General features: G+C 43.7%; 1 protein-coding gene across 10 annotated transcripts in view; it reads left to right on the plus strand.

The window, feature by feature from the left end:
* Positions 1-14,195, plus strand: part of CSGALNACT1 (chondroitin sulfate N-acetylgalactosaminyltransferase 1) — an 87,201-nt gene that overhangs the window by 56,745 nt on the left and 16,261 nt on the right. For 9 of the 10 annotated variants that reach the window (XR_007356384.2, XR_007356385.2, XM_075127436.1 and 6 more), the window contains 2 exons: positions 7,439-7,655; positions 9,147-9,248. Coding sequence is in view for 8 of the 10 variants with exons in the window: in XM_075127436.1 (XP_074983537.1) it covers positions 7,439-7,655; positions 9,147-9,248 (319 nt within the window). In the remaining 2 variants the exon portion in view is untranslated. The remainder of the gene's footprint in view (positions 1-7,438; positions 7,656-9,146; positions 9,249-14,195) is intronic. The other variant, XM_048848026.2, reaches the window with a different exon arrangement.

A 14,195-nucleotide genomic window follows, 5' to 3' on the forward strand; every position in this document is an offset into this window, starting at 1 on the left:
ACCGGGTTTAAGTGGCCAGTTAAGCCAGATTTATAGCTGCTTTGCGTCTCTGGAGCAATTCAAAGCAGGTGGAGCCTGCCGGTGAATCTGGCCCATTATTGCGCTGATCATGACATTTAACTTTTTTCGTCTTCAAACGGCTTCAGAAACACCAAGGAATGAACCATCTCAGCACCGTCTGTGGCAGGGTTGGAGGGGTGGTTCTCCCTACCTGACAGCAGGGCAAATGGAGGCAGATATTTCAATGTTGCCCAAGGCAATAGGCTGAATTGGTGTTAGATCCAGGATTAGAATTCAGGGTTCCTGAGTCTGACTCTTGTGCTCTGGCCTCTGGATGCCATGGGGGAAATCCTGCCCCACATTGAAGTCACTGGGAATTTTGCCATTTGTTTCAATAGGGCCAGGGTTTCACCCCTTGACTTTCTCTAGGTTATGTAGGCCCAAATTCAGCAAAGCACATGCTTAAATCCTACTGATTTAGGCACTTCGCTGAATATGGGCCTTAATGACACATCAGAGGATCTAAAGAAACCTTGATTCATTGACTCTTGAGAGCTGTTTTTACAGCTGGTATCAGTCACCTTTGTTGGCCACACAGGACCCAATCAATGATTTACAGCAATTCCTTGCCTTGTGTGGTGAAAGGTGATAACTTCATCAGGAAGTCTCTTAGTTCATTCCCTCTCCTCTTTCATATTTCATGTGCTTTACTGAAGGAGAGAGTTTGTCCAAGCAGCTCATTAAATTAAAGCATTTGATGGAAATGTTTCTGCTGCATGGTTTGGATGTTTTAAAATAAATCAGTACAGCCTCCTCCTCCTCAGTTTTAGACAGAACCACTTGTGTTTGGAATCTGCAAGCGACACTGCTTCCTGGTGTTTGAGTTTAAACTCCTTCTCTGCAGCTTTGCTGTAGCCTGAGAATACTTTCCAAAAGTCCAGTTTGACTTCAGTAGCGATATTTGGCAGGGTTTGGAATTTTCCATTTTTCTTGTTCAAAAATGAAAGAGAACCACACCTCCTCTCGTCTGCTAGTAATTTAGCCTTGTAGCTGCAGTCTGCAATACTCCTCTTTTCACACAGGGACTCATGTCTGCTTGTTATAATTCTCTATCTTTTTCTCTTGTGTTTATTGGTTTTCTGCCATGTTTTGGAGTGCTAAGAGGAGACAGTGAAAGTTACCATACAGATCATAAACCTTTAATGTGTGTAGCATAAGCATGCAAAGACATCTTCCCATAGGGCCACAGTGAGTTCAGCCAATATGAGTTAATGAGAAACCTGTTGCTCAGTAGGGCAGGCCAAAATTCAGGTCAGCTTGTTAATTTGCGCAGTGGGTAGTGAAACTGAAAATATTTATAAATCATTCACCTTCTGGGAGGAAGTAGCTAAGAATAGCTATGACACCATCCTAAAACAGCGTGAGCGCTTTGGTCCAAAAGAAGTACTAGTAACTCAATGGACATGCTTTTATCAAAGGGGACAGAAACCCACAAAAAGCCCAGAATCCCTTAAAAATGCACTTGCTGAATAAGCAGCGCATTGTGACTTTGTCCTCAGTCAGAAAGGACATAAGTGATTGTCTAGTAGTTGGGATTTTAAACAAAGTCTCCGCAAGTCAGATTAACATCTGAGCTCACACTAGAACAGATGAGAAGACAGGGTGAGCTAGTGAAAATGCATCACAAACACCTTGGGACTCTTATAAAGGAGTGAGTTTCTGCCTGAAGGGAGTGGAATCTTCTCTAGCTAGCAGTGAGTTGAGGGAACGTGTGAGGAAGAACATATGTAAGGTTAATATACGTTCTGAAAACATTTGAGATTGTAGGGAGAAATGTAAGCTACAACAAAACCAGTTATGGCTCCGAGGGCATGTGACAGTAAGAGGAGTAAGCCTAGGTCCAGAGAAAAGTAAAGCCAAACATGTTTCCATTGATATCAGTAGGGCTTAAGCCCATTTTTAAGTGCTTTGCTGAACTGGAGGTATAACTTTCTTGTGTTGAAGTTATTTTGTTAGGATTCTGTGATTGTATTGGGGTTAGCCCTGGAAGACAGCACCCTGACTATTAGCTATTAGAACGAAAGCAAGTCTGTCTGAGCTACAGTACAGAGAGCAGGTCCTTTCCACTTACACAGCGTGTCTGTACAGTTAGTTCACATAAACTCTTATATTTTTCTCCACTGTCCTAGCTTCTCACAACCCACTATTCTGATTTTGTTTTTCATCTTCCCATCTGTTTCCCATTAGATTCCAGTTTCTCTCCCCCTCCCTCCCCCCCCCCCCAAACTCCTGTTTGACCAGTCCAAATGAGGCTTCCAAGACTCCTCCCTGAGCCCCTGTGTTTAACAAAGTGGCAAATCCTTTGTCTTGAAAAACCTGGGACTAATTTGCTTTGGCAGATTACTCCAAGCATTCTGGCAAATCTCAAACATGCTGCTTTGGAAACCAGTGGACATTCTGAAACTAGTTAATGTATTGACAGCAGCAAAAGTAACGGATTATCCTGTTCAGATATCATAGCTCCTATCTAAATTTAACAAAACTTGGTACTTTCTTGGGGAAACTTTTAAAGCAATTTCTTTTAGCAAGACTTGTTTGTAGGCACAGCTCATTTTCAGTAAATTCAAACCACTTGACGTACACTTTTGAGTCACAGAACTTGTTAAAAAGGTTTTTGATGGTTTTAGGCATGGTAATAACAATGAAGGAATTCCTCAGAGAATTCAAGGAGTCTTAGTACTGAAGCAGAAGGGTGGTGGTGTGTTTACATCACTAGATTGTGACTTGATTTCCCAGCTATAAAGTGGGAATCATATTCCTTTCATCTATTTATGCCCTAATCCTGCAAAGAATCATGCATTGAGCTTAACACACTCTGATTAGTGACATTGGCTTCAACAGAACTACGCTCATGCATAATTTTTGCAGAATGTGGGAGCTTAGATTGTAAACTCTTTGATAGCAGGATGTGTTTTACTGTGTACAGCACCTAACACAATGGGGCCCTGGTTTCTGTTGGGGCCTGTAGGTTCTACTGTAATACAAGTCATAAACAACAACAATAATGAGATAGGAAATTTGGCATCTAGTTGCATGATAAAGCACCCTTATTTCCATATTAGTGAACTGCTTACCCAGGGAAAACAAATAGCAGGATAGTTACTGTTTGGCTGGAGTAGAAAAGCATGCAAAGATCTAATGGAAAATTTTAGATGGCTAAATTGTATTAAACAATCTAATTTAAGCCTTCTTTGCTATTAGAAGTATCTATTTTTCAAATGTATGCAATGTGCTATGAGTGTCTCACTAGATGCACAGTCAAGATTTTAAAAACCAAACCAATTAACATAATGTTTAAAAACTAAAGAAAAAAACAGACACTAAAGGACCACTTCCCCTCTGATTCCTAATTAAAGCCTTCTCTCTCAAGCCATCCCTTCAGAAAAAGCCTAAATAAATAGATGTACCTTGCAGCATACTCAAAACATCAACAAACTCTGCATCAGAATAATGGAGGAAGGAAATTCCAGAGCCACAGAAACTCCATTGATTCTACCTGAATCCCATCCCCGAGACATATATATCCAAGAACTATAAACTCAAGTCATTCAGGTGATCTCAGCTGGTCAGCTAAAGCACTGAGAGAGGAGAGAGGCAGTTTCTAAGATATCCAGGGCCCAAACTATACAAGACTTTATAGATCAAAACACACCTTGAAATTATTAACTTAATGAAGTGGTTGAGCTGTTAACAAAAACATGAAATTTCTCATTGAAATCAGCTCCTACCCTGGAGGGGAGCAAATGCTGAAACTCTTTATTTCTAAAAAGGGTCTGGGGTGATCTAGGGTGTGATAGGCCAGTAAATCATTCTTTTGTACCCAGTAAACTAACTGAAATTATAATTAAAAGTACAATGATAAAACACCTAGACGATGATACAATGGGGATAACCCAGTACAGCTCCTGCCACAGAAAATCATGCGTCACTAATCTATTAGAATTCTCTGAACATGTCCATAAAATCAGAGATAAAGGACAAGCAGTTACCGTCATCTTTTAGGGCTTTTAAACAAATGGTAACAAAGTCTCTCACAAGAGGGTGTCAAGGAAACTAAATAGTCATGGGGGCAAGAGGCAAAAATACCATTTATAATGGATCAGACATTGGCTAGGAGACAGAAAACAGAGTGCCAAGAAATGGTCATTTGGATAAGGACCAAGATCAAAAAAGAAGGAAACCCCTTTTCCTTGGTTTCTTGCAGACCTGCATTTAACTGTGCATTCTGCTAGCCCCCAGAGTTCCTATGAGAGAGGCAGAGAAATCCAATTCTACTCTTCTGTGTATTTGTTGCGGCTTTCAAACTGAATTTAAGAAGTGGGTCTGAGAGAGAATAATTAAAATGCCAATGAACCTGGGTAGGACAAAGTGATTTGCTCAAATACCCAATGTGGGAGTGGGGGTTTCATTCTTAATTGATGAATTCTAAGGCCTGTGGGCAACCTACAGCCCACAAGTTCTTGAAACAGGCCTTTGCGGGGTGCATTGGCTTTGTGCTGGCTCCTCGGCACAGGCTGAATTTCACCCATTAAGTACATAAAAAGTTACTTTCCTGCAGAAACCTAATAATACACCCCTAAGCATTGGGATATTGCCATATGATATTTTGATGCTGTTAGGAGCGAGACAGGTGCTTTGGCACCATACATAGGTGTTTATTGAGACACATCAGGTGAAGAATAAGTTCAGCAGCATCACCTTGTGGTTCATCAAAAATTACACTTTGGCTTTATGAGTTTGGTGCTATATGCCCCAGTGCATGGCGTAAAGACAGGAAATTCACCACAGCAAGCAATGCAACTAATGCCCCACAGTGGTATGTGGAGACCTACCCAACTCATCCACAGGAACCTGTCCTGAGGTCTCCAGGCCATTAGCAGCCTCAGTGACATGGCCCACGGCTCCATCCATATAGGGGCTAAACCCACAGAGCCCCTGTCCAGACCTATCTGCATTCACTCATGGGACGTGACCACCTACCAAACTCTAGCTTCTGGACTAACCCTTCAAGGGACCTAAGCAATTTGGGGGCAGTCTGCCTTTGAGCCTGAAAAAATCCTAGCAGAAAAAGACTTTTCTCCTGACTCCAGCCAAAGAGTTGAAGGCCTACCACAATACAAATAAGCTGGAATTTTCCAAGAAGCCTAAGGATGTAATACACCCATGTCAAGGTTCCTCCCCCACTCTGAACTCTAGGGTACAGATGTGGGAACCTGCATGAAAACCTCCTAAGCTTACTTTTACCAGCTTAGGTTAAAACTTCCCCAAGGTACAAATTAATTTTATCCTTTGTCCTTGGAATATCCACTGCCACCACCAAACTCTAACTGGGTCACTGAGGCTGCTAATGGCCTGGAGACCTCAGGACAGGTTCCTGTGGATGAGTTGGGTAGGTCTCCACATACCACTGTGGGGCATTAGTTGCATTGCTTGCTGTGGTGAATTTCCTGTCTTTACGCCATGCACTGGGGCATATAGCACCAAACTCTAACTGGGTTTACTGGGAAACGTAGTTTGGACACGTCTTACCCCCAAAAAATCCTCCCAACCCTTGCACCCCACTTCCTGGGAAAGGTTTGGTAAAAATCCTCACCAATTTGCATAGGTGACCACAGACCCAAACCCTTGGATCTGAGAACAATGAAAAAGCATTCAGTTTTCTTACAAGAAGACTTTTAATAGAAATAGAAGTAGATAGAAGTAAAGGAATCACCCCTGTAAAATCAGGATGGTAGATACCTTACAGGGTAATTAGATTCAAAACATAGAGAATCCCTCTAGGCAAAACCTTAAGTTACAAAAAAGACACACAGACAGAAATAGTCATTCTATTCAGCACAATTCTTTTCTCAGCCATTTAAAGAAATCATAATCTAACACATACCTAGCTAGATTACTTACTAAAGTTCTAAGACTCCATTCCTGGTCTATCCCCAGCAAAAGCAGCATATAGACGGACACAGAGACCCTTTGTTTCTCTCCCTCCTCCCAGCTTTTGAAAGTATCTTGTCTCCTCATTGGTCATTTTGGTCAGGTGCTAGCGAGATTACCTTTAGCTTCTTAACCCTTTACAGGTGAGAGGAATTTTCCTCTGGCCAGGAGGGATTTTAAAGGGGTTTACCCTTCCCTTTATATTTATGACGACCCAGCTTTGGTTGCATTTCAATGGGACTTGGGCTTCCAACTCATAGAATCATAAACTTCCCCAAGGATTCTTTGAAAAACCTCAGCCATAATCAGTCTTGAAGGTACTTCCTAGCCCCAAGGAAAACTGGGTGTTTTAGGTTTATCCTAGATCTAAAGTGACTCAAACAGTTTCTGAATTAGCCTCAAGAAAGAGTCTCTGAGATCAACTCTAGCACCTATCAACACCCAGAGATTTCCTGGCCTCCATTGTTTTGAAGGTCATTACTGTCATACCAGCTCAGTCATACCAGAGATGTCTCAGGTTCACAGCTGGTTCCCTGCACTCCAGTGCTGCCAGGCATATGCACCATGGATGGTCTCAGAAGCCAAAGTGGTGATCGCTGCAGCTGTGTGGCAACAAGGGGGTCTTCATGATGACATGCTTGGTCACCTTGCTTACCAGGGTGAAATCCCCTCAGTGAGCATCCCAAGCAATCTCCAGGTCTCTGCTGCTCATAAGCAAAGGGCAGGGTTCCGTGACATCCTCTCAGAGCCAATGGACATTACTACCCTGGAGGGATAAACCTTCCACATCTCTAGAAAGCATCTCAAAAATGAGAGCTCACCATAGTCACTTCCTCACTCCCTGGTTCTGCAATTTAATAATGAAGAAAATGGTGTCTACCAGGACCTTGGACACTTTCTGTACAGGATTTTTCATCTGTGCCTAGTAAAAACTCTCCGGGGGGCGGGGGAGGGGGGAACCTGGTAGTGTAGCTTCAGATACTTGTCAGTGTCAGGAACCTACTTCTCTAGGGGCTAGAGGAATCAAATGTGTGGGGAGAGCTCCTTTCCAAAATCCCTCTGCCTTTTCCATCCCTGTGGACTCAATGTTTTTGTGGGTGGCTGGCAGCTGTGTGCATTTGGAACATCCTGAAAATTAAGGAGCAAGCATCTACCAAGTTCTACTGTGTGTGTGCAAATGGTGATTCTCAGATACTTGTAATCTGGGTGGATTTTTATGGGAGATACAAAAGTCACCTTCCTAAAATCTGAGACTGTCCCCCATCAGATTTTGAGTTCTAGTTTCAAACTATGGAAGAACTGGTGCATAGACTGATTTTTTTGTGGGGGGAAAAGTTTCATTTATTTGCTGCTAAATCTAAGTTACAAAAGCAACCTAATATTGCAACTTCTTCCTGGGGAATTAGTTCCATACTAATGTTTCTCTTCTTTCATATTCTTCTAACAGGCATGTACCGAACAGAAAAAGACAAAGGCACATTGTATGAGCTGACTTTCAAAGGAGACAGATCACACGAATTCAGACGAATCGTTTTATTCAGACCATTTGGTCCCATCATGAAAGTGAAGAATGAGAACCTCAACATGGCCAACACACTCATTAACATTGTAGTCCCATTAGCAAAGAGAGCCAGCAAGTTTCGACAATTTATGCAAAATTTCAGGTTTGTTCCTTTTTATGGATCTATAGCTATCTTGATATTTTTATGCAGTATGATGCAATTTTGCAAGCACCAGGGATTTTCCCAGTGGAAAAAAATTTTTTTTTTCATAAAACCATCAATTTATCATTAAAAAAATCCATTTGCGTTTCCTTGGATCAACAGAGATTTCACATGAACAGCAATTAGCTTTAGCAGTGGAGACCAAAGGAAAAGGTTATATTGCAGTCATCAGTGTTTCTGAAGTTGATGCACCATGTACGAGGTGTTTCGTTCGATCGGAAACTTGCTATTTCCATCTTTGAGAGAGCAGGTGCCAGAGCCACTTCAATGAATGTGTCAGTTTCAGTCCCTTAAGTAGCACAGGAAGGTTTCTAGAAAATAAGAGTCATTTGTATGATCTCTGGACTGCGTGTCGAGGCCGTGACAGAAAGGCAATAAGAAATGTGCCTGGATTCAAAAGTGTTCTCTCCTTGTTACTTTTGATCAAGGCTCTTCCTTTATGGCCTTCTTTCCCAACATGGGTGTAGCAATTGCAGGAATGGATTTAATCAAGACATAGCTCCCAGTCAGAACTAAAAGAAAAGGAGTACTTGTGGCACCTTAGAGACTAACCTAGTACTCCTTTTCTTTTTGCAAATACAGACTAACACGGCTGTTACTCTGAAACCAGTCAGCACTAAGAATAACCTGCCCAGTGGCGGGCCTTGCGTTCTGATAAGAAAATTGAGACACCCAAATAACTTAGCTGTGTAGTTGCCCAAGAAGCACACACATCTTGACAGATGCAGATATTCTTAGGCCACATGATTTGCTCTTTCTTAGAGAAATGGAGGTGGGGCAGGTTAGGTAATATCTTTCATGAGACTAACTTCTGTTGGTGAGAGAGACAAGCTTTCAAGCCACACAGAGCTCTTCTTAGGTCTGTCTTGAGAGTTTAATTTTAGTGGATACTCCTTACACAATTTTCAGGGACATAACTAGACATGCTAGTATATAGAAGAAATAGAAATGAGGGTACAGGATTTTATTTCCCTCTTTGAATTCCCCCTTCTCTCACGGCCTCGTGGTTGCTGAGGTAGCACCTGCTGGCTTTAGTAGTTTGACGCACAATTGTGGGCTTTCCTACAGTGGCTTTCCGTCCATCATCCAGGTGACTGGATGGGCTATTCCAATAGTGCTCTGCCATAACTCAGATAACTACTAGATGATGATTTATAGCCTGCTAATGCAGAGCTATGAAGTATCTTAGGCCCCATCCTGCAAGCACATTCGAATGGAGCCAGTGTAGCTCTGGATGGATTCAAGGATCTCAATGAAGGGCTGCAAAGATCTCACTGGGCTGGTGCAAGGATCTCAGTGGAGTGGTACCAACAGAGAATTTGGCCTGCAGAGTTCAGCACCATCCTATGTTCCCAGCTAGAGATGGCAGGTGTTGTTTGGGAAAGCAAACTTCCAAGGTCAATGAATGACTTTTTTTGATGTCTGTTCTAGGGAAATGGGCATTGAGCAGGATGGGAGAATTCACCTCACTGTAGTTTACTTTGGAAAAGAACAAATGAATGAAGTGAAAGCAATACTTGAAAACACCTCCAAGTGAGTATGGGTCTAGATTGGTGCCTAGTGAGGCATGCTCCTCTCACACACTGACAGCCCGAGAAGCCAGACTGCCTTTCCCTAGCACTGTCAGCAGGGGGATAGTTCATCCTTCCCCTCCCCTCTGGAGAGTTCCCTTGTTCCAGTCAGAAATGACATTTCCCTGATGCTCCCTGATCTGCATTTGTGAATATTAATATTTAGAGTCATGGACTTAGGCCAGAGTAACTCCCATTCGACATCTGTAACAATGATCAGGCCTGAATTCCTCTAACCTTTGCATGAGCAGCTTCTATCTGTTGGCACTGAAGCTTAACTTGGAGAGATGGAGGTAGGCTGGGCTTTTCAATAGGGCCTAAGCGCATTTAGATGCCTAAATCTCACTGAATTTCAAAGGGATTTGTGCACCTAACTCCTTTAGGCCTTTTGAAAATTCCAGTCTGAAACAGTGAACTCTTTCCTTTTCTCCACCTTTATTATGACATGACATTTTTATAAGCAAATTACGTAATATGGTCTAGATAAAATTACTATCAGATGTGTACACAACTGGTTGAAAAACTTACTCAAAGAGTTGTTCTTAATGGTTTACTGTCAAACTGGGAAGGAGTATCTAGTGGGGCCTGATAAGGGTCTGTCCTAGGTTCAGTACTATTCAGGGCTTAAATTCAGCTGGAGCTGTCTGGAGCAGAGCTCTGATAAATATTTTGAAACCCGCAAGACTGATGCCCCAAGCCCTGCCACCTCCCATGGGGCGCTCTGGGAAATACTCTTTGAGAATTTCAACTCTTTCAGAATTTCAGTACTAGTGAATATTTTCACGAATGACTTGGATAATGAAGTAGAGAGCACACTTTTCAAATTTGCGATGGCACGAAGCTGGGAGAGGTCTCTAGCACTTGGGAGGACAGGAATAGAATTCTAACTGACCTTGATAAATTAGAGAATTGGTCTGAAATCTACAAGACGAAATTCATTAAAGACGTGCAAAGTGCTACACTTAGGAAGGAAAAATCAAATGCATAACTACAAAATGGGGAATAACTGGCTAGGTGATCGTACTGCTGACAAGGATCTGGGGATTATCTTGGATCATGCACTGAATGAGTCAACATGTGATGCTGTTGTGAAAAAAGCAAATGTCATTCTGGGATATATTAACAGGAGTGTCCTATATCAGACATGGGAGGTAATTGTCCTGCTCTATTCAGCACCAGTGAGGTCTCAGCTGGAGTACTGTGACCGCTTTTGGGCACCCCTCTTTAAGAAAGACGGGAACAAATTGGAGCGAGGCCAGAGGACAGCAACGAAAATAAGAGGTTTTCGAAAACGAGGCCTAGGAGGAAAGTTTGATAGAATTAGGCATGTTTAATCTATCGAGGGGAAGGCTGAGGGGAGTCTGTTGTATTAATCTAAATGGAATAAATGGGTCCAAAGAGTCAAAGGTCTGTAACATGACCCTGTCACTTACTGACCAACATGAAACCATATTAAACAAGGTTTGGGATTGGATATACAGAGACTTCAGCCTGCTTAGTTCCATGACAAACACACCATTAAACATTTTTAGCCTTTTATTAAAATACAGAAAAGGAAACAGCTCACACATTTGAAATATAAAGTATTATGTGAGGCTTTTATTTGAACCGTATCCCATGTTCCTTTCCCTTTAGCTGGAGAGAGTTTTTAGAAGGAGAAAAAAGCCTTATTTGACAGCCTTTTAGAAGGTAATGACTGTCCTCTTTGGAGAAAAGAGATGAAAATCACTGGAATGGGCTGGAGCTGTCTTTGATGCTGCTGTTGTTAAAGTCCCATTCTATTTCTTAAAAGACCAAACAAGAGAAACACACGCAAAGGGAAGAGGAAAGAACAGCAAAAATAGAAAATGCAGCTTCTGTCTCTGGTGTTGACACTCACTCGCAACCTTGCTGCTGGAAAAACACAGGCACAGCACGTGGGCTGATCAGCCACTCTGAGACCTGGCAAACTCGTACCATCATCGGGCTGGTCAGGGCATTGCTTTTAACTGCCTTTCTGATCACAGGCGTACAGCAGTGTCGCAAAAATCTATAGTCTTGGCTGGCTAAGCCAGATTCTTATTAGACAGAAAGGAAAAGGAGAGGGATAGGAAAGAGAAGAAGAAGAAATAAGGTAGGGAATGAAAAGGATACATGGTGGTGGTGGGCAGAGGAAAGGGGGAGACACAAAGTCTCAGATCCCACGTGGTGGTCAGAATTTAGCTGAAGCCACTAGAGGGGGTGCTGTCATCTGGCTGGCTCCCTCCCTCTGGCCTGGTCTGGTCAGGACCTCCTGGGATTTGGACTAAGAAGGTCCAGTGTTCTAGGAGATGGTAGGGGCGGCAGCCATGGGGGTAAAGCTTGCTTCTTCCCCTTCTTTCAGTCAGCCAGTGTCACAGTAATGAGCATTCCCCTCCAAAGTGTCTTCTTTTAAGGACCCCATAAAAAGAGTGGTAGGTGGCATAACTCATCCCTTCATTATTTTGTTCACCAATTGGGCCTGAGCATGAGTGAATATAGTTCCGAGTATGAGTGAATGCTGTTCATTTTGCATTTGCAGTTCTAAGGAGAAAACCTGTGTAGAGGCCTAGCTTGAAGTGATGGATCCATTCAGCTAATCCCGCGCTGTAGTCAAAGGGCAGCTCAGTCTGGCAGCTGATTATTTCTTTGTTATAATGTTGTTTTTATGCTCAGGTGGCATGAAATGGGATTTCAGGGAATGTTCAGAGTCCTGAGCTTGACTCCAACTGTTGCACTGTTCCATAGCCTCAGCTGTACCTAGGTTTCCGATTTCTATCCTATTCCATTGTTAGTGCAATAACCTCCATTGATGGCGTGGAAGGTGGGGCAAGATGGGCATTTACTAGAAAATTAGGCTGTATGAGACATTCACCCTGAGGAGTGATGTTAACACCCACCTCTGTGGCCCATGTCGGCACAGACCGTTCAGTTGAACAATGTGTCAGTGGGTCATGGTTAAAGCTGTTGTTCCGACAGGTTTTTAACTATAACCATGTGACATGATGGGAAACACAACGGTCCCCTACTGTGCTGACAGCTGAGTTGTGTTTGCCATCGGGTCTGTTACCATGACTCCTCCAACACAACCTAATTTTCTAGTGGGGGAGAAAAAGCTCTCTTAACCCCCCCTGCATGTGATGTGGCTTTTCAGAGGGCAGCTAGAAAGGCCTTGGAAAATTCACCTCCGCGTTGCCTGCGCTTGTAAATTATCACCTCCCGAGCCAGGTGACTGTGTCTGGGCAGGTATCAGGATTCTTAGAACAAGTCTGGCCAGAAAGTGGTACCTGAATGTACAGGAGAGATGTTACTGGAGAGAGCATTCATACGGCCTTATGCTAGAACATGGCGTAGGGGGACTGTGCACGCTGGGATGGATGTGAACATACACAGGACCCGTGGAAAGGGCACAAACGGTGTGGCTGGATCTGCCACTAAATGATCATTCACATGGCTTGTCATTATGCATATCCCAGGAAGAAGGAATGCGCCTCTCTGCTACCCTTAGCAGCAGCGGGATGATACACCGGGGCACATGGCTTCATGTTCAGATAGACTAGCCTTCAGGTTTGGTAGCAGCAGCAAAGGCGGCCTGGAGATGCCAGGAAATCTGAGTTGGGTAGAATTCGTCAGTGGCACAGCCTGGTCTGCCCTCTCCTGGTCAGAAAGCGGCTCCTGCGTCCTTAGTGGGCCAGCACGTCTGTTCAGGATCCTGTGGTTCCCACTTCACTGCCAGCGTGCAATGCTGGCAGCACAGGGCTGGGCCTGCAGGGAGCCAGGGGCCTGCAGGAGTTCAGAGAAAACCATGCTAATGTCCCCAGAGCGTGGCCCTGTCCATACCCCACTCGTGTCCATACTCCAGTGATCCATTTCAGTAGGCTAAGCAGCAATTGAAACATGACGCCACAGCAGTGGAAGAGGGCTGGTTTATAAATATCTGCTCAGCATCATGACCAAGCTACAACAGCTTCTCCCTCAGCTGGTGCTGCTGCTGGGGGTTCCTGGGGTGATGTGTCTGGCCAAGGCAAAGGGACAATGTAAGACCCATCTGCACATGCCAAAAGAGAAGTTCAGAGCAATGGGATGGAAGACCATGGGCACCTCACCTTCTCTGAGCGAGAATTACAGCCCCCAGTTACTGAGCCCCCCTTCAGTACAACCTCTTCCAGAGCACAGCCTCCAATAATCGCTCTGTGGCTGGGTGGGGCAAGAGTCTGACAGAGGTCGATGGAATGCCAAGAAACGCGTGGCCATTATCTCTCATAGGAGCGGAATGGGGCCCTTCTCCATCATGAGAGGAGGGATGAGGTGAAAGCCCTAATCTGGGCCTCCTCCTGTGTGACATCAGACCAATCACTTAGGCCTGGATCTTCAAAGGTATTTAGGCACCTGCCTTCCATTGATGTCAATGGGTGTTAGGTGCCTACATAACTTTGAAAATCAGCACCTCGGTTTCCCACCTGTACAATGGGGATAATAACATCTTCCTACCTCACAGGGGTGTTGTGGGATCAGTACTTTAGACTGTGAGGTGCTCAGATTGTACCGTGATGAGGGCCTGATAAATACCATAGATAGATAGATCATCGTCAGCAGAATTAATTCCCTATTTCTGATGGGTTTGTTAGTTTAACAGAATACTTGTCTTAAATACACTGCCTGTTCAGACCAACTGAGATGAAAGCACCGTGTTCTTCCAGATTGTATTCCACAGGCATTTTTGACACGTTACGCCTTCTAATTATCATTTCGGTCCCTCCATAAGGCTTTGTCTACATGACACAGCTTTTAGCGACATGGCCATGTCGCTAAAAGTCGGGCAGTGTAAACACTGTGTGTTGGCATTTTTGCCGACAAAATACTTCCTCCCCCTATGAACAGGGTTTGCGTTGTTGACAGGAGAGCGCTCCTG

The sequence above is a fragment of the Caretta caretta genome, chromosome 4 (assembly GCF_965140235.1).
Source record: "Caretta caretta isolate rCarCar2 chromosome 4, rCarCar1.hap1, whole genome shotgun sequence".
NCBI lineage: Eukaryota > Metazoa > Chordata > Testudines > Cheloniidae > Caretta > Caretta caretta.